Genomic DNA, 26447 nt, shown 5'->3' with positions numbered 1-26447 from the left:
AAATGCTAGTTTCAAGCAGATTACAGTCATAAGCAATACCAACATTTAGCACATATAGTACTTATTATAAAACACTTTACAAAACATAACATTATTTTCAAAGTTAAACGTACATAACATTACATTCAGGTTTAAAGACACACTGAGCAGCAGTTACACAATTGACCCTTCCTAAAATGGAGTGGTAGAAAAAAAGTTAGAAGTAGTTGAAGATAAGGCACCTAAGAAAGAGAGAGGTCACTAGTCGGGGTTAGTGCAAGGACATAACCAATGAGTTTTGAAGCATTTCTTGAGTTTGTTTTTGAACTGAGTTAGTAAGGGTTCTAAGGTCAAGTCAGCTGGGAGTCTGTTCCATATTTTTCCAACAGAGTTGGCAAACAAAGTGTCCCCAGCTGAGTAGTTGGATTTGTATGTTTGAACTAGGAGTCTAGTGATGATCGCAGTGGCCGGGTGCTGGTGTAGGGGCTGATAATATTTTTTAGTGCAGGTGTATTTTCTGGTTGGTAAAGGACTTTATGTGCCACTATTAGCTGGTTGAACTGCAGTAGGCTTGGCAGTTCAAACCATCCTAGGCGATTTAGGTTGTGACAGTGGTGTGTCCGGTAGACTGTGCCAGTAGCAAATCCGGCAATGTGGTTAAAAAGCAGGATGATAGTTTATTAAGATCTATTTTAAGTTGGAGAATAGAGGTGCGGCATACAGAAGGAGTTGATAGCAGATGGGAACGGGCAATTGCAGTTCCAGCAAGTGGGGTAAGGAAAGGTTCGATTCTGTAAAGAGAGCCGAGTTTTTTATTAAGGGTTTTGACAGTTTGATCGATATGCGCATCAAACTTCAGGTTATCAACTATGACACCCAGTAGTTTAGTTTGGGATTCTGGGGAGATGATAGTGCCATTGTTAGCAGTTACATTGAAGGCTGGCAGGGGGGGTCCTGCATGTGGGGGAGAAGAGGAGCAACTTAGTTTTGTTGGGGTTTAGGATTAGATGTTGATTGGAGAGCCATTTTTCCACTGTACTGAAGGTAATTTGGGTTAATGTGAATAAAGTAGCTGGTGAGGTGTCGGAACAAATCAAGGTGGAGTCATCCGCATATTGAATGCAGGTAGCATCTTGGATGACTGAATGAAGGTCGTTGATAAAGATGGAGAAAAGAAGGGGTCCTAGTATCGAGCCCTGGGGGCTCCTAATGTGATGGGTAGGCGAGATGATAGCTTGTCCTGCCATAGGACTGCCTGTTGCCTGCCCTACAGGTAGGATTGAAACCACTGGAGTGCATGGTTGTTTAAGGAGAAGGCCTTCAAGGTATTTATAAGCATTTTGTAGTCAACCATGTCAAAAGCCTTGGATAGATCTAGGAAGAGTGCTGAGGATAGTTTGTTATTATTGCGGTTGTGGTTAATGACGCTGGAGAAAGAGAGGAGGGCAGAAGTAATACTGTGGTGTGGCTTAAAGCCATGCTGAAAGTTGGACAACAGCTTGTTCTGTGTGAGGTAGTGCATGAGCTGTATGTGTACACACTTCTCCATAATTTTAGCTAGAGGTGACAGAATAGCCATGGGTCTAAAGTTTGACCGTTCAGTGGAACTACCTCCATTATGGAGAGGTAGGACATGGGAGATTTTCCATATAGTGGGTACAGTAGCTTCAAATATAGTTCTGCTGATCAAGATAGAGATGGGGTAAGGCTATGGTGTCAGCAGCCTTTTGCAGATAGTATGCTGGGAGGAGGTCGGCAGCCAGGGTGGTGGGTCTTAGTTTCTTAAGTAGGGCATGAATAAACTGAGTAGGAACAGGTTGGAAGGTAAAGTATGTTTGGGTACTGGGTTTGGCTACATTAGAATTAGAGCCATTGGGAGAGAGTTGGCTGGCTAGAGACTAGATAGTCTCTGAAGAAGCTGTTTAAGTTATTAGCAATGTCTAATGGGGATTTTTGCTGAGAAGCTGAGGGGGGTGGAGTGGCGGTTTGGCCTGGGTGGAGTAGTTTGTTTATTCCTGCCCAGAACGTAAGGTTTGTTTTGGTGTTTTTGCAATAGAAGGTAGTAGTGGTTCTTTTTGTCTAAGGTTGTGGATTTTTTGGTGTCATTCCTTAGCTGTCTGAATCTTAGTTGATCAAGTGGGGCTTTTGTTTTTCAGTAGGTGGCCCATGCTTTGAGTGAAATTTTGGTTTTGGTATCTTTAGAAAGCCATGGTGCAATGTTAACTTTGGCTCTAATAGAGCGGCTGGGAGCATGGGAGTTAAGAACAGCAAGGAATGTGGTGTTAAAGTATGCTACTGCTTTATCTAGGGGGAGACTTTTTAGTACTGACCAGTTGCATGCCTTAAGTTCATTTTGAAACTTGGTGAGAATAAAATTCTTGTTATTTCTTAAATGTTCTATAGGTGGGTTGGTAGGAGCAGTCTACTTTGAGCTTGATTACATAGGTGAGACAGTGGTCACTTAGGTCATCAGGCAAAGTGCCCGATTTATAAAATTGAAGATGGGTATTGACGAGTATCCAGTCTAGGGTACTTTCCTTGTTACTGGGTTTTCCTGTCCTGGTGAGGGAGATTATGATTTGAGTAAACCCACAGAGGTTTGTGTGGGTTGTGGGGGGTTTCACAAGAGCAAGTGTTCCAGTCAATATGAAATCCCCAAGAACAACTGTTTCGTAGGGGTGGTTATTGAATAACCAATATAAGAAGTCTTCTATGGTTTCTGTGTTCCTCCCTGGGGGAATGTAGACACAGACAATGTTTGCATTTTTGTTTTTGTTAATTTGTAGTTTTGAGATAAGAATTTCAGCATTATTGAACTGGGGTAGTTCAGTGTCTATGCGGACAGACAGGGTAGACTTGTAAAGTATGGCTACCCCACCACCCTTTCTGGTGGTAAGGTCTAGTCGAAACATGCTATACCCTGGTGGCAGAATCTCATGGTCCTTGGTGTCAGGCTTCAGCCAAGTTTCTGTTAGGCATATCTGGGGAATGAACAGCTAAGAGCACATGCAGGTGCTGAGTTTCATTATTTATACTCCTGATGCTTAGATGGCAGGCCAGCAGTGAGCTAGGAGGTCTATTTGCTGGAGCTATGGTGGTAGGGGATATAGTAGGGGGATTAGGGCCAACAGGTGGGGATGGACCAGGGTTTGGGTGGATGTCACCATCCTTTGTGAGGTTGTAGTGTATCCTGAGTATGAGTTTTAAGATTTTGAATAAAGTATTGTAATAGTGTCTAGTTTTATGACTAATGTAACTAGGTCTAGTAAGATGGTAGTACTTGGGGGTCAAGAAGGTAAGCATGATGGGAGTGAGTAAGGGTGCATTATTATCTGTTCTAGATGGGATGGATGTTTGGAATTTAGGGTAGTGGAAAAGTACAGTTTTGTACCTACCATAAATGTAGATGTTAGAGTGCTCATACAGCTGCAGTCATTACAGATGGGTTTATCCTGCTGTCAGGCGGGTCCTCGGTCGGCCGAATTCCAAAGTCTAGGTCCGGCGTCGGTTGTCGTCGATTCTTCCCTGACGTCAGTGCGGCAGGGGTATAAAAGAGGCAGCCGACGCCATTTTCTTCAGTTTTTCTTGCCCCAGATGTCAGGTGCCCCCAGAAGGAAGGCAAAACATAAATTTATGCAAACATGCAAAATAGAATAATCAAAAAACAGTAGTTGCAAGCAAATACACCATAAGAGAATACCCCAAATAGGTTGTATGATAAGGTGTTTGTCATAAGGCCTGTCCTAAGCGGGGACGGAGGGGGGGTAACCTGGACAGCGGGGACGGAGGGGGGGTAACCTGGACTGCAGCTGTATGAGCACTCGAACATCTACATTTATGGTAGGTACAAAACTGTACTATGTTCATCGTGCATACAGCTGCAGTCATTACAGATGGGAAGAATCCCAAAGCTAAGTAGGGGTGGTAGGCACTAAGTGGAACTAGGAGGAGCGAGGATGCCCTGCAAGACTGCTGTGGCAAAACCCGCTCTAGATATAGTGGAAGGTGATAGTGTTTGGAGAAAGTGTGCACTGAACTCCAAGTGGCTGCTTCCAAAATGTCCTTGGTAGGAACCCCCCTGAGGAAAGCTGCAGAGGTAGCTGTGGCCCTGGTGGAGTGGGATCTGATGCATGCAGGCACAGTTTTTCCATGAAATGAGTAACAAAAGCGTATGCAGTGGGCTATCCATTTTGAAATTGTCTGTTTGGAAATAGCCTTTCCTTGAGCACCTGTAGCAAAGGACACAGAGTTGCTCGGATTTCCTGAATGGCTTTGTCCTGTCCAAATAGTAACGAAGTTGTCTGTGAATGTCCAAGGAATGTAGTAGTCTTTCCCCTTTGTTTTGTGGATTAGGATAAAAAGGTAGGTAAGTGGATAGTCTGATTCAAAGCTACACTGGATACTACCTTTGGCATAAAGGTAGGGTTGGTTCGTAAGGAAACTCTGTCCTGATGGAAAATGATGAATGGTTGCACAGCCATGAGGGCCTGTAGCTCTGAAACCCTGCGTGCTGAGCTGATAGCCAAAAGAAAGGCTGTTTTCCATGACAAGTATTGTAGTTCTGTTGAAGAAGCTGGCTCGAAGGGAGGAAGGGTCAGCTTTTCCAATACGAAGTTGAGGTCCCAAGCAGGGACTGGTGGTTTCCTTGGGGGGTTTATATTCTTTGCCCCTCTGAGGAACTTGCCTTAAGAGAGGATGAGAGAATAAAGGAGGATCTGTGTTGTATTGTGCAGAAATGGCTGAAGCGTGGATCTTGGAGGAGAAGTAAAGTCCACTGTAACATCTCAGCTAGGTACTGTAAAATTTGAGGTATATTTATTACCCAAGGATTCTGGCCCTTTTTTTGATTCCAGGCACAAAATAGTTTCCATTTGGCGGAGTAGGCTTTTCTAGTAGAAGGTCTTCTGGCCTCCAAGATGACATCCTGCACCTCCTTGGAGGAGAGTCTGTTGGGAAATCAAGGAATTCTCCATGCAGCTACATTTAGGGTTTTGAGCTGGCTGTGAAGGGTTTTGTAGTTGTGCTGGGACAACAGAAGAGGGACTAGAGGTAGGATCCATGGTGGGGAATGTGTCAGGCTCTTCAGGAGCGGATACCAGTGTTGTCTTGACCAGTCCGGAGCAATGAGACTCATTTTCGGCCTCTCTGCTCTGGCTTTTAATAGAACTTTGGGCAGCAGAGGCAGAGGCGGGAAGGCATAGACCGTCAATGTTGTCCAATTGCAAGAAAGTGCGTCCACTTTCCAGGCCTGTGGATGATAGGTCCTTGAACAAAATTTTTTCAACTGGTAATTTCTGTGGGTAGCAAAGAGATCTATGTCTGGCTGTCCCCATGCCCGAGTTATCTTTGTGAAAACTTGAGAATGCAACTTCCATTCGTGTGGATCGGTCATAATTCTGCTTAGGTTGTCTGCCAGAGTGTTTTCCTTCCCTGGCAGGAATTGTGCCTGTAGTTGAATTTGCAATTCCAGTGCTGTGTTCCATAGGGTCATGGCTTGCCTGCACAGGGGGTATGAATGAGTTCCCCCCTGTTTGTTTATGTACCACATCACTGTGGTGTCTGTCCTTATCAATAGCTGGCCTGGATGCAGTAGGTCTTTGAAGGTTATAATAGCATTTTGCACGGCTAGCATTTCCTTTTGGTTGATGTGTAGGTGCTTCTCTTTTTGGGACCATTTTCCTTGAATGCACTGATCTGTCATGTGTGCTCCCCAGGCGTAGTCTGAGGCGTCTGTTGTGATGATTTGAGTTGCTTGAGGTACACAGAAAGGGAGACCTGTGTTTCTTTGGCAAGCTTGAGCCCACCACAAAAATTCCTTTTGAAGGCATGGAATGAGTGGTATAATTGTTTCCAAGCTGTGGCTGTGTTGAGACCATAAGTTTTTTAGGTACCATTGAAGTTTCCTCATATGCAGCTTTGCACATGGGATTAGTAGGATGCAAGATGCCATGAATCCCAGAGCCTGCAGGACTTTCCTTGCAGTTAGCCTGGTGAAAGTTGCCATTTTGCTGAAGTATTGAGACAGTTGCCCTTGTTTGTCTGGCGTGAGGTAGGCCATCCGGGTGGTTGTATTCAAGCTGGCACCCAGGAAAATTATTTGTTGAGAGGGTATTAGTTTTGATTTCTTTTTGTTGACTGTGTATCCCAGGAAGTTCAGTTTTATTACAAACGCCAAGTGCTGCAGTAGTATGTCCTTGCTGTCCGCTTGGATCAGGCAGTCGTCCAGATATGGGTAGATTTGTATTCCTTGTAGTCTGCAGAAGGCGATTACTGATGCCAGGCATTTCGTAAACACTCTGGGCGCAGTAGATAAGCCAAAGGGCAATGCAGAGAATTGGTAATGGGTTGAACCTTGCAAGAAATCTGAGGTATCTTCTGCAATCTTGTCTGATAGGGACATGCAGGTATGCCTCCTTGAGGTCCAATGTTACCAGTCAAGACTCCTTGCCCAGCATGGGAAGAAGCTGCTGTAATGTGAGCATCTTGAATTTTGGCACCTGTAGATATGTGTTTAGGATGGATAGGTCTAAGATAGGTCTCCAATATTTGTCTTTCCTTGGTACCAGGAATAGTCTGGAATAAAACCCTTGACCTTGTTCTTTTGCAGGTACTTCTTGAATCGCTTTCATGTCCATGAGAGCTGAAATTTGTTTTTGTGCCTCTGCCCTTTGATTTTGTGGCAGGTTTGGCATGCCTCTCATTTTTGGAAGGGTGTGAAAGTGGAACCTGTAGCCTCTGTCTATAATGTCCAGAATCCATTTGTCTTTTGTAACAATATGCCAATTTTTTGAGAATAATGCCAGTTTTCCGTCCAAAGGTGCTGCCATTAAAGCTTTGCTTGGCAGGTGTAGGGGGATGTCATTGTGTCTGTTTTCTAAATGACTGTGGTCTATCTTCTCCACCTCTTGGGGTTGGTGCTTGCCACTGTCTGGCTCTGAAAGATCCTTGAGGTTGCCCTCTACCCCTTTGGCATCTGTATCTGCCCCTTTGAGGTCTGTCCGTGGCTGGAAAGGACCAATTTTTTGAAGGCCAGTTTCTGCTGAAACGTGGAGGTTGTACCTGCAGGAAATCTTTCACTGTTTGCATTGATTTCGCTTTTTCCTCCATTTTCTTTAGTACCTCCTCAGCTTTAACACCAAACAATACATCTTTTTGAAGAGGTGCATCTAATAATTTAGCTTTGACATGATCTGGTAAGGTTTGCTCTTTGAGCCAAGCATGCCTACATATAACAGACCCCGTAACAGCAGCTCTACATGAGGCCTCTAAAGCATCAAAACCACACTGCAAGGTATGTTTACCCACTTGCTCTGCACCATGCAACAAATCCTGCAACTCTTTTAAATCTGGTTGTTCTGGTTGTGCCATTTTGCTTTTCAACTGAGATCACAAAAACTGTTGATACTTTAACATATGGAAATGACAGTTTAATGCCCTCATGGTTAAAGTGGCCGAGGTGTAAACTTTTTTCCCCCACCTTTCTAAAGCTCTGGAATCTCTCTCTGAAGGTAATGTTTTTTTTAGCAGTAGAGGCCTTAATTCCCTTGGGACCCTGTGAAATAGTTTCTGGGTCAGCAGTATGGCTTTTATATAGGAACTGGTGAGAATCAGGAACCCGGTAATACCTGTCTGGTTTAACAGGAGCTGTAGGCAAAGAATCTGGATTAAGGCTGGCTTCTGTGTACACATCATCCAATATATCTAAAACAGGAAGGATAGCCGGGGGCCTATGCTGGGGGAGCAGAAGAAATTCCCTGAGCCTTTTCTTGGAATCTGAGTAATCTCGGCCTTCCCAGTGAAAGTGTTCCCTTAATGTATGCAGGGTTTCCCCAAAAGAGTAGTCCTCAGGGGGGGGGAGACTGAGGGAATAGACTCCTCTGCATCAGAGTCTTCGAAAGGAGAATAGGCATAATCCTGGTCCTCAGAATGTTCTGAGGTAACAGAAGCTTGATCTGAGGAAGGGGAGTCTTCCTCTAATCTGGGCCTTTTGTCAGAGGGGGGTTGAGAACCCCCTGATAAGTGTAATCAAATCCTCAGCCATTTTAAGCATCTGCTTTTTAGGCATGGGGCCTTGAGAGGGGGTCTGAGGACCCTGTTTTTTGGTTTTCATGGCTACTTTAGATTTAGTGAAAGCTTTAATAGAGAAGGAGGAAGGCCGGAAGACACCTTGAGAAATGGCAGGCCTGTCTAAACTCTGAGTTTCCCCGCCAAGAGTGGCATCGGTATCTGCAGTAGGAATGGGGACAGAGAAGAACCGGTAGTCTGCCTTAGCGTGGTCTCAGTAGTCGGTGCGGACCTCGTATGTCGGTCCTTTTTGCTCAAAACTGGAGTCGGAGTATCAGACGACATAATATAATTAAATGTTTTGCCAAAATAGTGAAGGGCGAACTCCGCCCGATGCTTAATAGTGCGCTTGTTGAATCTAGCACAAAAACGGCAGGCCGAGACGACGTGGTCTGGGCCTAAGCAAGGTATACAGAAAGAGTGGAAATCCTTATGCGGTATTTGCTTCCCACATGAAATGCAATTATTAACTTTGTCTGACATCGGTCTGAGGCAAGAAAAGTTTCCCCAACGGGGTACTTAGCTTTCAAGAAGACTTCGGCTGAAATACTTTCGTAAATCTCAGGAGCTGGCCGACCGGCACTTGCGAACTGCTTCTGCTTCGGGCACCGAGCGGCAAGAATGACTCAAGAAAATGGCGTTGGCTGCCTCTTTTATACCCCTGCCGCACTGACGTCAGGGAAGAAGCGACGACAACCGACACTGGACCTAGACTTTGGAATTCGGCCGACCGAGGACCCGCCTGACGGCAGGATAACCCATCTGTAATGACTGCAGCTGTATGCACAATGAACATCCTGGGTGATCCTGATATTCGTAGGTGGTTAGGAGACATGGGATGAGTAAAAGGGGTAGAAGTAGAGTTAATAAGACTATTTTGGGTGATAACATACCTAACTGAATGGTACTTGAAATTTTGGCAAAAGGAATAGTACAGTTGGAGAACTGGTGGTATCAGGTTGAGAGTGGTGCTGTTGAGTGACAAGTTGTTACTGATTGGTTTAAAAAAAAGTGGGGTGTGATCTAGTACAAATAAATGTAGGCGCATCAGGGGCAGGAGGAATTTAGGGGCAGGGTGGTGTGTGAAGCAAGCCCGAGCAAACCGAAGGCAAGCGGAGCAAGGATAAACAAATGCCTGTACTAAGCAGTTTAACCTGTATGAGGAAAGAGGGAGGTGGGGGAAAAGAGAAGGCAGTAGGAGTGGTTAGAGGAATATCTTGATTGACTGACACCACACCAGAGGTAAGTTGAATGTAAGGGCCTAAAATCTGCACTCAGCACTGCAATGTTGCTTGCACTCAGCAATTTAATTTTACTTATGTTTAGCAGGAAAGACTGACCAACAGTATACAATTTTGAGGATTATTACAAGGGTTACTTGTTCAAATGTCAGACAAGTAAAACTTTCAACAGGAATCTATGTCTGAGTGTTAGAAAGCCAGAAAGGTATAAATTATACCTGTAAAAATTAGGGTCAGAGACACAAATGTAAGAGTCAGTGTACTTGAGTGTTTGCCTCTTTCCCCTGTAACTAAAGTAGAAAAGAGCCCTATGGCTGACCAAAATGGTGACGTAATTACACAGCACTGTAAGAGAATGCTTAACAAATGCTTTGTGTGTGTGTAACCTACTCTGATTAATTGCTGGGAGAAACAATATTTGTTTGTTTTCCAAATGCAATCCTGTAGACACAGTTATTCAGGAGCTGCAGTTTGTTAGTGTAGGTAAATGTGAAGTTCAACTAAGAAAAGAGAAAAGCAGAGATTCTAGGGTAAGCATTAAGACAGCAACAGGCAGTTATTTTATAACAAAACATTCAGAAAGTATTTTTTGGGGGGGGTACAGTAGCACACTTCAAAATGGATTAAGATCGATAGCTAAGAAACCTTAGCAAGAGAGGAATGCAATAAACAAACACTTGTCAGATTTTAAAGATATACCAGTAAAACTAAATAAATTGTTCACAACTGTACAACTGGACAACTGTTAGTAAAAGCAATTCAGGTAAAGCCAGCACAAGTTATTCAGGTCATAAAAGCACTTCTTCAATGTGTGTGTGCAATTTAAACATTAAAAACATATGCAGCAAGTAGTAGCTCTCATTATACACTTTCTCTAGGTACAGGTTCAGTTTATTTATTTTACATTTTTTGACCGGGCTAGTCTACCTGGATACATGTCAATTTTCAGTAGAATCCCGGGGAGAAAAGCTCCAAGACACTTACATAAAGACAATATAGTAAGTTACAATAGTCATATACAACAGCTATTGTTAGTAAAATACAATACTCATAGTGAGCGTAACACAAGACAGTACAAGTTAATGTGCAAGAGATGTTACTATATACATATATACATATTTTAAATTGCAATAACATGGTCTTTGGTTGATTAAAACTAGGTCAATAAAGATAAAGAGTAATAAAACTAGTGTATGGAGAGAAAGTTAGTCAGGGTTAGTACAGGGGCATAACCAATGAGTACTGAGAAATAGTCTCAGATTCTGTTTAAAAAGTGTCAATGAAGACTGAAATACGAGTTCAGTGGGAAGATTCCAGTGCTTACCAACATTATTAGAGAACAGAGTGTCTCCTGCCAAATTGTTAGATCTGCTGGTGTTGATAAGGAGTTTGTTTGAGGAGCGCAAGTGTTTAAGATTGTTATATGGGGTAATGAGGCAACAGAGTATTTGAGTGTTGGTGGGTTGATACAGGGTCCTATCGGCTATGACAAGCTGGTGAAATTGCAGCTGGTTTTGAAACTAGCCATCCTAGTTGCTTAAGATTAAGATAGTGATGAGTTCTAAAAGGAGAGCCGGTGGCAAATCTAGCAATATTATTATAGGAGATGGTCAGTTTGTTGAGGTTGTTTTTAGAAAGATTAGTGAATATAGATGAAGCACAGAGTGGAGATTAGGTGAGTCCTGGCTACTGGTGTAAGAAAGGGTTTGATTCTATAGAGGGACCCCAATTTCTTGTTGACTGTATTGATAGTACTGCTTATATGCGTATCAAAGCTAAGGTTATCTATTGTTATTCCTACAAGTTTAGTGGTTGAGTCAGGATATATGATAGTGCCATTATTAGATACTAGTGTGAAATTTATTGGTATGGATTTTTGGGTTGGTGTGAAAAGTAAAAGTTTAGTTATTTTAGGATTTAGGAGGAGGCAGCGGTATAAAAAACATTGTTCTACTGTATTAAATGCTTTTTGGGTAAGGGACTGTAGTTCAGTTGGAGACGTGGCTGAACAAATTATTGTGGAGTTGTCTGCATATTGAATACAGGTGGGTTCAGGAATTGCTGAGTGAAGGTCATTAATAAAAATGGAGAATAGGAGTGGGCCTAATATAGAGCCCTGTGGAACACCTAGGGAAATAGGGAGGTGAGTAAATAGGTTGTTTTCCCATAGCACAGCCTGTTGTCTATTGTCCAAGCAAGATTTAAACCAATTTATGGTTAGAGGTTGTGCGTCAGAGCTGGTAACTCGGCACGTAAAAATCAACTACCAATTAGCAGACTGGAGTTCCGCTGTGGCGACCCCTAACCAGGAAAAGCCGAAAGAGACAACAACATGGTTAGTGGTTCAAGTGAGAGGGATTTCAGTATATTTAAAAGGAGCTGGTGATTAACCATGTCGAAAGCTTTAGATAAATGAATAAAGACTGCAGAGGAGAGAATTTTGCTGTTACAGTTTTTGTTGAAGTCTGTGAAGGTTAGTAGGGCAGTGGTAGTACTGTGGAAAGGTCTAAATCCGTGTTGACAATTGGCTAGTAAGTTGTTTTGGAGTAGGTGGTTAAGTAGTTGCTTATGGATGCATTTCTCCATAATTTTTGCTAGGGGAGATAGAAGAGAAATAGGACGATAGAAAAGTCAGTAGAATTCCCACCTTTATGTAGAGGGATGATGTGAGAAATTTTCCAGATAGATGGGATAGTTCTTCACTTACAGTTCTGTTAACCAGAATGGAAATGGGATAGGCTATGGTTTTAGCTCCTTTCAGCAGATATTCTGCAGGAAGTTTGTCAGCTGAGGGAGTAGTAGGTTTTAGTTTCTGGAGAAGGGAGCAAATAAAGGAAGTTGGAATTGGTTTTAACTGAAATGATGGAGGTGGGCTTGTAATAGATGTAGGCAGATTTGAGGTATCTGGAGATAGTTGACTAGCAAGAGTTTGGATGGCGTCTGTGAAGAAAGAATAGAAGGCATTAGCTGTTTGTGTGGGATTATCAGGGTTAGAGCTTTGTGGGTTAGGTGTGATAGATTGACCTGGGTATAGTAGTTTGTTAATGCTAGTCCAGAACTTTTGTGGCTTCTTATGGTATGTTTGTTGTAGTTGAAAATAGAAATTCTTTTTGTCTAAGAGGATGGCTGTTTTAGTGCTATTTCTAAGTTGTCTAAAGGTTTGGTGGTCAGTGGGATTTTTAGTAGTATGCCATTTTGCCCAGGATTTGTTTCTAAGAAGGATTTTTTGTCTAGTAGTATTTGAGAGCCAAGGGGCAGGTTTAGCTTTATTTCTAACAGAGTGAGTTGGGGCGTGATGGTTCAGGATGGTTAAGAAAGTGGAATTAAAGTATTCCACTGATTCATTTACTGGGAGAGATTTTAGAGGTGACCAGTTACATTGCTTGAGTTCAGCTTGGAAGAGTTCTGGGTTAAAATGCTTTTTGGTGCGTATTATCCTGAAATTGTTTGGGTAAATTAGGTTGGTTTTGTGTCTGATAAAAGTTAGTGAATGGTCACTTAGATCTGGGAGGGGTTCCCACTTGGTATGTTTGGTGAGGAGTATTAGGAAGAATCCAATCTAAGATACTTTCCTTGTTATTGGGTTTATTAATTCTAGTTGGGGAGTTAATAGTTTGCGAGAAGCCATATAGGTTAATATGGGTGGTTGGGTGTGCCATACTGCAGGACTTCCAGTCGATGTTAAAGTCTCCTAGGACTATGGTTTCTTGTGGAAGATTAATAGAAAGCCAGTTAAGGATATTTTCAAGGACTGAAATTTTATTTCCTGGGGGAAGGTAGATGCAAATGATATATATAGATTTACATAAGTTTATCTGAAATTTAGAAATGAGGATTTCAGCATTATTGTCAGAAGGTGGTCTAAGGTTTACAGTGGTAACTTGTAGGTCTGATTTATAAAGGATTGCTACCCCGCCTCCTTTCTTGGTTGTCCGGTCTAGTCTAAGTATATTATAACCAGGTGGGGAGACTTCATTGTCTTTAATTGTGGATTTTAGCCATGTTTCGAACATAGTATGTCAAATAGGTGAACATGTAGGAGGGCATGGAGGTGGGCAATTTTACTGTTAATGCTATGTATGTTGAGATGTACTATATAGAGTGAGTTGGAGGGCTTAGTAGGGGCTTGGGTACTGGAGTTATTAGGGTTGGACTCTTTAGTGTCAAGGATATTGTTTGGGCCTGGGTTAGGATGAACGTCCCCTTCTAATAAGGAGTGGAGGTGTATTCTATTTATAGGGTAATGAAAGCTGCAATAATAGTTAAGTGATTTTTTAATATTTAGCTTGATATATTTAATGTAAGATAGTCTATGATATTTAGCTTGTAGGTAGCAGGGTTTGGCTTTTATGTGTATGTAGTTTTGAGAGATGGCTAGTATTGGTGTAGGTGTATTTGGTGGAAAAGAGAAGGGAGGGGTATAATGGCTGTTTATAGGAGGTTAGCAGATACGCAACAGTTAGAGTAGGAAAGAGTGAGAACAAGAGTGATAGTTTTATTAGGTATGGGATGGGTAATTTAGCCATTATATTAGTTTTTAGGGTGAAAACTTGAGGTAAGTATGTAAGAACAGGTAAGGAGATAACAGAAAAGGTGTGGTGTTGTAACAAGGTGGGGTGGGAAGTCAGGTAATAACAGGTGAGGTGTTGAGACAAGGAAGGGTGGGAGTGTTAATAAGTTGGAGTGTTAGATTGGAGCAGAATGTGATGGGGTGTGGCTACAGAGAAATAAATGTAGGAGCACTGGGGGCGGGTGGGAATTGAGGGCACAAATTAAACACAAATATTACCACAGAAATTCAGTAGAGTCACTAGCTACTTAGAGCTTCTGAAACAAAAAAAGACAGTCTGTGCAGAATCAGAATTTAGCATCAGGTCATTCAGTTACACACAAAAACAGTAAAACTCCATACTATGAAGAAACTTACACTGAGTCACACCAGGTCAGCCAAGGGGAGAAAGAGGGAAATCCTAAGCACCTAGATTTGAAAATGATGCCTGTACTAAGTTGTAGCAGTTTAACCTGTATGAGGAAAGGGGGGTGGGGGAAAACAGAAGGCAGTAGGAGTGGTTAGAGGAATACCTTGATTGACTGACACCACACCCGAGGTAAGTTGAATGTAAGGGCCTAAAATCTGCACTCAGCACTGTAATGTTACTTGCACTCAGCACTTTAATTTTACTTATGTTTAGCAGGAAAGACAGACCAACAGTATAGAATTTTGAGGATTATTACAAGGGTTACTTGTTAAAATGTCAGACAAGTAAGTAAAACTTTCAACAGGAATCTATGTCTTGAGTGTTAGAAAGCCAGAAAGGTATACATTATACATGTAGAAATTAGGGTCAGAGACACAAATTTAAGAGTCCATGCACTTTAGCTACAGTACAGTAGTTATATGTCTTGAATCAACTACTAGTATATACAGATACTGAGCCAATCGGAAAAACATCAATGAGAAGGGACCTCAGCTGACAGATATGCAGTCACAGATAAAAACATAGCGAGCAGCACTCTGTCCTGGGTCTCTAATGTGATTCTATCCACCAGTAGCAGCACAATTATATATGTATGAGCAGTCTACACACAACACATATACATGAATAACATTAGTTAGGTGATTTATGACCTCACTTTCCTGTGCTACTGGACATGGCCTTTGCCCTGTGCCACTGAAAGCCACCTACATAAAATGAAAGGGAAAAAAAAAAGAGGTACAAAAACTGGTAGGTCTCCCTTAGAAGTGCCAGACATAAAACACAAGATATACAAGAAGGGACATTCCAAGTAATCTGAATCATCCCTATATGCAAAGCAAAAGTATACATAGCATAAAATATCTCTGAAGTGCAAGCCAAGGCATAAATACAATTAGAAGGGTATTAAATTATTTTGATTCTTGATGGACAAATGCCATACATACTTTTTGTCTTCTTTTTTCACTGACACAGCAATTTGTCTAATTTTGTTCACTGCCTACAGGAGGGAAAAACACAGTGTTAGTTTACAAATACTACACTTAAGAAACCCAAAACTGTAACATTACTGATAATACAACTATCAAGCAGCATCACAACAACCAAATAAAGACAATATTTTTCACCATGCCAAATTAAGTGAAGAAAATGCAAGCTTCTAATCAGTTAGCACAGCTGATTGAGGTTCATTACCACAGTCATAGATATCTGAACAACTACAAATAGTTGAGGTCGGCAGCCCCCAATTATGTATGATGCTACCTCTTATGTGAACAGCCAGAAATTACACTAACAGTAATCCATTTTACCTTCAGTTATTTTTTAAGGCAGGGAGTCAACAAGTGTACCTAAAATTCCTAGCCCTGCCTACCACAGAGAATCACCACAAATCCTGAGACAAACAAATGGTCAAGCAGCATCTCCCCACCTAAGCTAACCTCAAAGGTACAAAACCAGCATACAAATGTAACCCTTCCATAGAGGTGAAACCTCCACTATACCAATACCATATCTGTAAGTCAGTTTTATGGTACACATGAATGAAGACATGACTACGATCCAGACAACTCTGGTACAGTTAACTAACATCTTGGGTCCTGGAAAAGCAAACTTGAGTAAGGAGAATTAGTGGCCAATACCAGCTTCCCCCTCATGGGGGAAGGGGCTATGACAGACTTCTACTGTGAAGTGAGAAGCTAACATGCAGCATATCACTTAAGGACATGGTTGGCTCTGAAAAAACAGAAACATGCAGTAGCTTTTCAGGGGAAAGGAAGACATGGTGCACACCATGGAGATGAAAGAAAGTCAGCAACCTGGTGGTGGAGCTTAGGCCATTGCTGTTAAAACCTTCAGGGCAACCTGAATGATGGTCTCCCATCCTTTGGGGGTACGAAAGGCCCAAATGATCATGGGACAACAAACAGGGTCACCAAGCAGTGAAGATAAAGGGGGAAAAAATACTAACTGCCCGTCCTTAGAAAGGTAGAAGGAAACACTAAATAATCCATTCAAAGGACTACACAGGAAGGAAGGAAGAGGTACAGTTCTGCACAGATACTCAACATAACCATATTACCTGAACATTTATGGCTATAGTGAGCATACTTGTACAGCTGTACAAGGTTCTTCACTAAAGACCATCTCCTGCAATTCAATTATGAATGAAAAGGAAATTTACAAGCACTGATGAAGACAGAAGACCCCAAACCTATGTGGCAGAGGCAAAAAAAAAAAATTCCTATTTCTCCACTTAATGTCCACTTTGCCATTTTTACTTCGCACCTCAGGCATTATAATCTCACAGATGTTTTGGGCCGAAAACTCTTGCAAAGGCTGCAGTGGTGGTAGCTGACTTTGTGGTGTGTGCCCTAACTTGGCCAACAAGAGTATTCTCATGGTAATCATAACACACAGAGATGCAACCGGCTAACCATTTCAAGAGAGTCTAGTTGGATACCAGGGTACTCTGATTCCTTACCATAAATGGGACAAAAGATAAGCGAGAACTAAAGGTTTTAAAAAAGATGTTATGTACTCACCATAATGTGCCATCTGAGTAGGTACTTCATTTGTCTGCAACCTGTGGGTATCGGATCCGACTTCGGATCCGAGCCGGCAGCTTTCCAAGCTACAAGATCAGAGCTCCTAGCTCCTCCCCTACCCATAATCCCCTGCTACCTGCTGTATTACATCAGATCGACTTTTTTGCCTTATCATCCAACTAATAACCTCGAGAGAGGAATACACCATATCTAATCTCCTGACAAGAAACTTACAGGTGACCAGAAAATCCCGAAAAGGTTCGGGGGATGGCAGGGGGGGGTCGGTTGCAGACAAATGAAGTACCTACTCAGATGGAACGTTATGGTGAGTACATAACTTCTTTATCTGAAGTAGTTACATTTGCTCTGCAACCTGTGGGACAAAGTCCCCAGCTACTCAAGAAAAACCTGGGTGGCCTTTACGGAAGGATATTCCGAAGCACCGCGGAGCCAAAAGAAGCCCTACCTCTCGAAATCATATCTAGTTTGCAATGAGAAATGAACGTATGAGAAGAGGACCAAGTAGCTGCTGAACATATGTCGTCCAAGGGAACCCTGGACCAAAAGGCTGCTGAGGTGGCCACAGACCTTGTAGAATGAGCGTGAATTCCAATAGGGGCTGGTTTGCCTGACAATATGTACCCGTGAATTATGCACTGACGGATCCAATTTGCTACGGTCACTTTGGAAATGGCTTTACCCATAGCTGATTTTGCAAAGGATACAAAACTGGTCCGACTTGCGAAAATCTTTAGTTCTGTGCAAGTAGAAACGTAGTTGTCTGTGTACATCCAGTATGTACAACTTATATTCCCCTTTGTTCTGAAAATTTGGGAAGAACACTGGTAAATTTATTGATTGATTAATATTTGACTCTGAAGCCACCTTAGGTAAGAAAGACGGGTTAGTCCTGAGGGACACTATTCCTTGTGAAAAATAAGGTAAGGGGGTTTCATACACAGAGCTTGAAGTTCTGAAACCCTCTTGGCCGAAGTAATAGCCACTAAGAAGGCCATTTTCCATGACAAGAACTTTAACGGAATTGAGGCCACAGGCTCAAAGGGTGGACTTGTCAGGGCTTGTAAGACTAAGGTCAAATCCCATGAGGGCACCACAGTTTTCACAGGCGGCTTCAAAAGAAAGATGCCCCGCAAGAAAGTTTTGCATAATTTTGTAGATGCCAAGGACCCTAAGCCATCACCTACATGAAAATGGGAGATGGCTGCCAACTGCACCTTAACCGTAGAAGCACTTGCTCCCTGCCGAAAAATCAGCGACAGGAAGTCCAGAATAGTCGGAATAGGAACTGTAAATGGGTCCAGGCCCTTGTCTTTAGCCCAGATGGAGAAACGTTTCCATTTACTATTGTAAAGTTTTCTGGCAGACGGCTTATGAGCCGCGACCAGTATGGCCTTAACAGGAGAAGAGATACCGGGAGTCCTAGCCATCATTGGAACTGGATCAACCAAGCCGTAAGCTTGAGGTTCACCAGGTTCGGGGGCTTGGCAACCCGCAGGATGCAAGATCAGGTCTGGAATGGGATCCAGAATCCATGGAGGAGCCACACTGCGAGACCGCAGATAAGGGAACCAGATCTGTCGAGGCCAGAATGGGGCTATGAGGATAACTCTGCTCCCCAACCGACAGGCTTTCTGTATGAACTTATAAGCGGGAGGGGGGGGATAAGCATAAAGGAGACCGGGAGGCCAAGCATGAACCAGAGCGTCTCTGGGATTCTCCCCTTTGGGGGGGGGGGGAAGTATTGCGAAGAACTCGCTGCATTTTGTGTTTAATGGAGAAGCAAAAAGATCGCAGCGAGGCCAACCCCATTTGTGGAAGATCTGCTTCGCAACAGATGGATTGAGAGACACTCGTACAGAGTGAGAAGTACTCGACTCAGTTTGTCCGCTAATATGTTGGACCGACCCGGAATGTGCATTGCTACCAGAAACCGGTTGGTGGATATCGACCATTCCCAAACTCTCATAGCCTCTCGACAAAGGGGATAAGAGACATGGTTCCTACCTATTTATGTACCAGATTACTGACATATTGTCCGTCTGGACTGCAATAGTCCCCAGAGGGAGAAGGTCGTGGAGAGCTTGCAACACCAAAAGCACCGCCCTCATCTCTAGGACATTGATATGCAAAGCGGTCTCTAGGGACGTCCACATGCCTTGGACAGATCTGCCTGAACAATGCCCCCCCACCCGAGGCGAGAAGCGTCCATGGTCAACGTGGCTTGGGGCGGGGGGATCACAAAGGGCCTCCCTTCTCTGAGTTCCCGCACGTGGAGCCACCAAAGAAGGGAGTCCTTGCAAACTCTGCTCAGTGGTATCGGCGTGTTCAACGGGTGGAGTGATAGGGACCACTGAACTTGCAGGGTCCACTGCAATATCCTCATTCGCAGGCATGCGTGAAGGGAGAGACCAATCGCTGCCGCCATAGACCCTAGTGCCCTCAGGACTAACTCCACCGGTGGGCAGGACTCTGAAGAAGGGCTAATACTTGATATGACAAGCTGCTCAGCCTGTCTGAAGTTAGGGTAGCTCGAGAGATACGGGTATCCAACCTGACCCTATGAATTCCAGGACCTGAACAGGGCACAGAGGATTTCTGCAGATTTACTGAGATGCTTAAGTTGTGGGCAAGAGTCAGAGCGTAATCTCTTGACACGCAGAGTTGATGCCTGTTGGCGGCGGTAAGGAGCCAGTCGTCTAGGTACGGGAAGACCTGAATGCCCTGAAGTCTCAGGTGGGCTGCAACCACTGCCTTGACTTTGGTGAACACCCTGGGGGCCGAGGTGAGGCCGAACGGAAGAACCCTGAACTGATAATGACTGGCCCCCAGCCGGAAGCGGAGAAACCTTCTGGATAGTCTGTCCATCAAAATGTGGTAGTACGCATCCTTGTGGTCTATAGAGCACATCCAGTCCTTCTCCCGCAGAAGGGGGAGAATTGATTGGAGGGTGACCATCCGGAATTTTTCCTTGGGAATGAATAGGTTCAGGGCGGAAAGGTCTAAGATGGGTCTTAGGTCCTCTGTTTTCTTTGGCACCAAAAAGAACCTGGAGTAATAACCCAATCCGGACTGATCTGGGGGGACGGGCTGGATGGCTCTTTTTTCTAGCAACTTCGATACTTCTGAAGCCACTGCCTCCCTATGATCGGGTTTGTACATCGGGGAGGTGTCTGGTCTTGGGGGGAAGGTTTATGAAGGGGATGGAATAACCTCTGGATATGATACGGAGCACCCATCGATCTGTCGTAAGGGACTCCCAATTTGACAGGTGCTCTGTCAAATGCCCCCTCGACTGCCTCCAGAGAAGGGCAGTCGGGCAAGCCCTCAGGGCTGCTGCGTGGGTCTGTCAGAGAAAGGTTCTCTAGACCCGAAGTTACGCAGTCCCCCTCTGCCTCTGGGCCAGCGTCCACCTTGTTCTCCTCTGCCTCTAGAGGACGAGGGGTCCGAAGCTGGATGGGATTGCTGAGACTTGCGGAACCACAGCTTCTTTTGTCCCCTCTGATTCCTAGAAAAGGATCGTTGGGGATTAGAGAAGCGGACTCCAATGGCAGACAGCGTCTTCCCGTCCTTTCCGCTTTGGACCAGCGTATCGCGAACGGTCTTGCCGAAAAGCAAAGATCCGTCAAAGGGCACGTTCGCGAAGGACGCCTTGAAGGGATCCGCGAAGTCGCAAAGACGGAGCCAGGCATGACGTCGCAAGACAACCCCGGCCCCGCTGGCGCTAGCGGCTCTCTCCGTTGCATGGGAGAGAAGCCACATGGACGTGTTAGAAATGGATTTTAGAGTGGCCATCCGAGTCGAAAAAACATAGTCTCCGACCGACATGGACTCGGGGGTGGGGGGTGGTGGGTGGGCTGCAGCATATTCCTTAATCAAGTCTCGCTGTAGCCTGATGGTATGTGCCATATAGTTCAGCGCCCTTATCGAGAAGGTCGCTGAAGCAAACATCCACTTCCCAATGCGGTCCAGTGCTCGAGATTCCTTATCTCGCGGGTGGACCGAAGAACTCTCCTGTGCGAGTTCTTTCTTGGTGGCAACCGCTACCAACATGGCATCAACGGGAGATCCCTTGGCCCAAGACCGCCTATCTGTAGGGCGGCTAAGGACTTTATCAGGACGCCTAGGAATTGGCTCCACGGTGTCGGGCTCCTTCCACACCCTGGTAGTAATTAAGTCTACCAGGGGGTCAGCCGGAGGGGACACCCAGGAGGTAGATGGGCCTGCCTCAAACGCCTTCAGGAACACGGATTCATCCACGGAAGGTTTTTGGGCAGACCACCCCCCTCTAATACGCAACATTTCCATGATGTCTCCGAAGGAGACATCCTCGGGGGGTGACCTTGGGGAACCTTCCCCTTCTTCTAAATCCGTGTCGGCGGTAACGGACTCAGGGGAGTCCAGGTGCCTCCTTTTACACCTACGTTTACGAAAGACCTCCTCGGTGGGGCTATCCGAAGGGGGCTCGTCCACGGGTTCTTGTTCCTCCAAGGGAACTAGCTGGACGGCTTGAGCAGGCTGTCCCGATGGTCGGATGACGGAGGATAGACCCACATGCAGGGTGGGGGGGTACGGGAGGATCCGAAGCCCGGACCGGGGACCTCGACAGTACCCTCTCCACTACCTCAAAAGCCGAAGGAGAACTACTCTCGCCAGGCTCCGAAAGCATCCTCCTCGGCTCCGAGGTAGGGATTGGAGTCGGCGCCGATGCAGTCGGCGCCGAGGGAGAGGTGCGCTCCGAACCCAGCGGCGCCGAAGACACACCAACTCCCCCGGATCCAACGCTCAGCCCTCGGCCCCGAGAACTCGGATCCGACACGCTCGAGAGTATAGTTGGCATCGGAGACCAGCGCCGTCGGCGCCAACAAATCCCCGGCTCCGAAAAGGCCCGGATCCGACAACTCAGAGACCCAAAAACGAGTCAGAGAAGGAGTGATCGGAGCAAAAATGGGGGCCGCAATCCCTCTCGGGGGGGGGGGGGGGCAAGAGCACCCGCATCTGCATTTGGGTCTGTATGAATTGACGCATCATCCGATCCATGTCCGCTTCGGTGAGGCTTCTGGTCGATCTAGAAATCAGAGGCGGGCCAGGAGGGCCGCCTTGACAACCTCGAGGGAGACCGGTCCTCCTCCTCCGGCGAAAAGCTGGGCGAATGGAGCCGAGAGGGGGAGGATCCGGAGACCCTCGAAGGAGACTTAGTCAGTTTAGATGGCGGGGCTGAGGGTCGAGTCTCAGCCCGCCTTTTATGGGATTTGTGCCCTTCCTTATCCTTGTGCCTCTTCTCTCTGGAGGAAGAGGCACCAGCGTCACCCATGCTCGAACCCAAAGAGGGAGGTTGAGTCCCGGGCTGAGCAAGGGGCGCAGAAGGCACCGGGACTGCCGAAGCAGCCTGAGCGGGAGAGGAAGAAGAAGCCAATTCCTGGGGCAGCTTTCCCGCCAGGATCAGCTTATTCTTCCTATCCCTAAGCGCCCGGGGGTTAAAGGCCGCACAAATTTGGCAGGCCATAGATAAATGGGCCACCCCCAGAAATAAAACGCACCGAGTGTGGCCATCAGCCGGTGAAAGCTTATGGCCACACTCGGTACACTTCGAAAAAATGGCTTTGGGCCCTTCAGCCATTTTAACTCACACACACTCACACCCAAACACTAAGGGGGGAGGGGTGTCACACAGAGGAACAACTAACTACGAGAAAAACTAACTAAACCACCAAAAATAAACCCAGGGGCACTACACACACGTACACTACCTACAACTTCACAAAAACGCTAGAGAAAAAAAGGACTTTAACAAGTAAACGATCTCACCAAAGCCAGGAGCTCTTCAAAAGATAGCTACTTCAGCCGCGGCAAAAAACGATCTGAGGTAATACAGCAGGTAGCAGGGGATTATGGGTAGGGGAGGAGCTAGGATCTTGTAGCTTGGAAAGCTGCCAGCTCGGATCCGAAGTCGGATCCGATACCCACAGGTTGCAGAGCAAATGAAATAACTACTTCAGATCTATTAGCATGAAATCAAAGTCATCTTCAGTTATGCGGAAGAACCCTCTCTCCTTTTTGTTCTCAAACCTGGGGTGACAAAGGACTGAACAGACTGATTTTTAGGAGCTCAGAGACAGCCTCAGGCAAGAAAGAGGGTTTAGTTCTGAAAGCCACCCTGGTCCTTGTGGAAGACTGTGCAGTCTCCATAAAAATAAAGCCTTGCAGTTCCAACATTCTTCTGGCAGAAATACTGGCTACTACAAAAAGAAAACAGTATTTGCAGACAAAAAATTGAAAGCAGAAGAAATGGCAATTGTAAAGAAGGGAAGAGAACGCCTCTTAATGTTCAAAACCCAGGGAATACACTAGATGTCCTTGGGAATCTCAGATGTAAATACCTTTCAGGAGTAACAGCACAGATAGAGGAAACTGGTGATTCCCAAAGGCAGACAAGATGACAATACAGGAGTAAGAAATGTCCTAACTCAAGCATTTCAGAGAGATGCTGCATTTCTTTAAGAATAGTAGCCTTCTCTAATAGAAGGCTGTTAGGTCCTGATGAAAGTAGTTTCCATTTGGCTATATGTGGTTTATTGGTGTTGGACCTTCTAGCCTCCTGCAGTATGTAAACTGCTGCAAACAAGCCATGAAGTGGTATTAACCTGAAAACTTTGAGGCCTTCAGCTTGAGCCTCAGGATGCTGGGATGTACAATGCTCCCCTTCCTGCTTGGTTAACACTATGCAGTGGACTGGAAGAATAAGCAGGTCATCCCCTGGATATCTGAAACAGTTTGGAAAATCTTACTAGTCTTGATCAGTTTGGAGCTACGAAGACTAATCTTGCCTCTCCTTAGTTGTTTTACCTAAACTTTAAAATGAGTGGAACTGGAGGAATGTGTACAGAAGTCCCTGATGCCACTAAACTAAAAATGCGCTGATTATTCAGGCTGGTGGATTACAGTCCTGGGAGCATAACAGTTTGAAATGGTGGGTCTTAAGCTGCAAACAAGTCCATATTAGTCATGGACTTGGCAAACAAGATGATCAAATATGATCCCAAGGAAGCTATACCACACAGGGTCCTGGGAAGTAAATAGTGTGGGAAGAAATAGCCAGCGAATTGTTATGGCTAGGGCCAAATAGCCTAGTACCAACCTATGAATGCACCCACACCCATCCTAATAAACATTCACACAGAGTTTTCAAGTCCCTGTCTGGTGGTGTACTACTGAGATCAGAGTGTCTGGTATGCAGACAGCCTGCAAAAGCATGCTTAAGTTGACGGCCAAGTTCCAAATCTTCATGGCTAACCTGTAAAGCACTAGCACTGGATGACCCTGCTTAGAAAATGTACTACATAAATACTCACCTACTGCATTCCATTTCTATCTCAGTACTCATCTGAAGGCCCAAATGGTATAAACTGCAATCACCTCTTTCATATTTATATGCCTGTTTTTAAATTTTTCTGGACCACCTGCTCTGCAATCTTTAATGGTGTGGGTTCTGGAAGGCACAAAAGTAATCAGCCAATTCAAAAAGCAGCTGCAGTGTCACTGCATCTATCTCATCTGCAGTCTTATACTGAGTACAAGCAGAATGGGCTCTGATGCAATGAAGTCTTAAAAGGAACATTCTGGAACCAAGATGAGAGTTCTGAAAACTCCTTAGAATCAAGATGTTAATGAAATACTCTGCATGCCAGTGTCTAAAACTCTACCCAGAAATGTCTGTTGGCCTGAAGAAAACATGCAGAACAATAAAACTTGTACTGCTGAGAATGAAGTCGCCACACTTTCCAAAAAGCTAAAAATTCAAAAGTAAAACGTGGTGGCAACAAACACAGCAGCCAGTCAAACATGAAAAATATATTTATTTCTGTATAAAACAGTAAGTGCTTTCGCATGGAAACACCATGCTTCATCACACACTAAAAACCATTTAAAATCGCTCCTAATTTATACATGCAATTATACAATCAATTAGTTATTGTTGTCATAGTAACTAATCAACTAATACATCTAACATTTACTGCAGTTGATAAAGTGCACAGATATTACAGTTGTGTACACTTGCCATAAATGTAGATGTTCGAGTGTATTCACTGTTGCAGTCATTACATTTGGGTAATCCTGCTGGCAGGTTGCCCTCAGTCGGGCTGAATTCCAAAGTCCTGGGTCCTGCGTCGGCTGCTGTCGCCCCTTCCCTGACATTAGGTCGTCAGGGGTATAAAAGAAGCGGCCAACGCCATTTTCTTTAGTTTTTCTTGCCCCAGATGTCAGGTGCCCAAGGGTAGCCAACATATATACCTTCATCTACAAGCAAATACACCACATAGGTTGTATAAATCAGAGAAGTAAAGATAGGTTCCATCAGAAGAAAAAGGGGGATGGTGGGTGGGTGGGTAACCTGGACTGCAACAGTGAATACACTCGAACATCTACATTTATGGTAAGTGTACACAACTGTACTATGTTCTTCTTGTTTCAGTGTTGCAGTCATTACATTTGGGTAGAGACCCAAAGCTATGGATGGGAGGCTGGAGCTAAATAGCGTTAGGAGCGGCTATGAGGCCCTGCAAACCTGCAGTGGCAAAGCCTGCCCTGGATTTAGAGTAGAGTGGTAGATGATGGTGCTTGGTAAAGGTGTGCACTGAACTCCAAGTAGCAGCCTCTAAAATGTCCTTGGTTGGTACTCCCCTGAGAAAGGCTGCTGAAGTGGCTGCAGCTCTGGTTGAATGCGGCCTAATGCCCTTGGGCACTGGCTTGCCATGGTGTAAGTAGCAGAAACGAATGCAGTGGCCTATCCACTTTGAAACAGTCTGCTTTGAGATAGCCTTTCCTTGTGATCCTGCAGCATATGCCACTAGTAATTGCTCCGTCTTTCTGAAAACATTGGTTCTGTCCAGGTAGAATCTAATCTGTCCGTGTACGTCCAAAGAATGCAGAATTCTCTCCCCCTTGTTCTGTGGGTTTGGATAAAAAGTTGGCAGATGAATGGCTTGGTTAAGAGCCACACTGGACACCACCTTAGGCATAAATGTTGGGTTTGTCCTCAGAGATCCGGACTGGATAAAAAATAATAAAAGGTTCCACAGCCATGAGAGCCTGTAGCTCTGAAACTCATCTTGCAGAAGTTATTGCTAGGAGCAGAGTTACTTTCCAAGATAAAAACTTTATATCAGCAGTAGCAGCTGGCTCAAAAGGAGGCAGGGTGAGTTTTTTCCAAGACATAGTTGGAGGTCCCATGCAGGCATTGGTGATCTCCTTGGAGGTCTTAAATTTTTGTTCTCCTCTAAGGTACTTCTTTAATAAGGGATGAGAAAAAAATTGGTGGCTCTGTATTGTAATGAGACAAAAAGGCAGAGGCATGAATTTTAATAGATGAAAAAGATAGGCCTTTGCCCAGCATCTCAGTTAAGTATTGCAAAATCTGAAAAATATATGGCACAACTGTATCGGGTCCCTTGTGCCTGGTTCCAAGCACAGAATCTCTTCCATTTTCCAGTGTAAGATTTTCTAGTACTAGGCCTTCTGGTTTCCAAAATGACATCCATCACAGCTTTACTGAGAGGGGTGTTTTGTATGACTACATTATCCGCCATGCTGCCAGGTTTAAAGTCCCGAGTTGGCTGTGCAGG

General features: G+C 44.6%; 1 protein-coding gene across 1 annotated transcript in view; it reads right to left on the bottom strand.

The window, feature by feature from the left end:
* CCT7 (chaperonin containing TCP1 subunit 7) overlaps positions 1-26447 on the bottom strand; it is a 1331840-nt gene that overhangs the window by 660299 nt on the left and 645094 nt on the right. Inside the window, exon 5 of the mRNA XM_044064044.1 lies at positions 15208-15260. Coding sequence (XP_043919979.1) covers positions 15208-15260 — 53 coding nt within the window. The remainder of the gene's footprint in view (positions 1-15207; positions 15261-26447) is intronic.

This window comes from Protopterus annectens, chromosome 2.part2, assembly GCF_019279795.1.
Source record: "Protopterus annectens isolate FY-2018-M chromosome 2.part2, PAN1.0, whole genome shotgun sequence".
Taxonomy (NCBI): domain Eukaryota; kingdom Metazoa; phylum Chordata; order Ceratodontiformes; family Protopteridae; genus Protopterus; species Protopterus annectens.
This window is presented reverse-complemented; position numbering and strand designations above follow the sequence as displayed.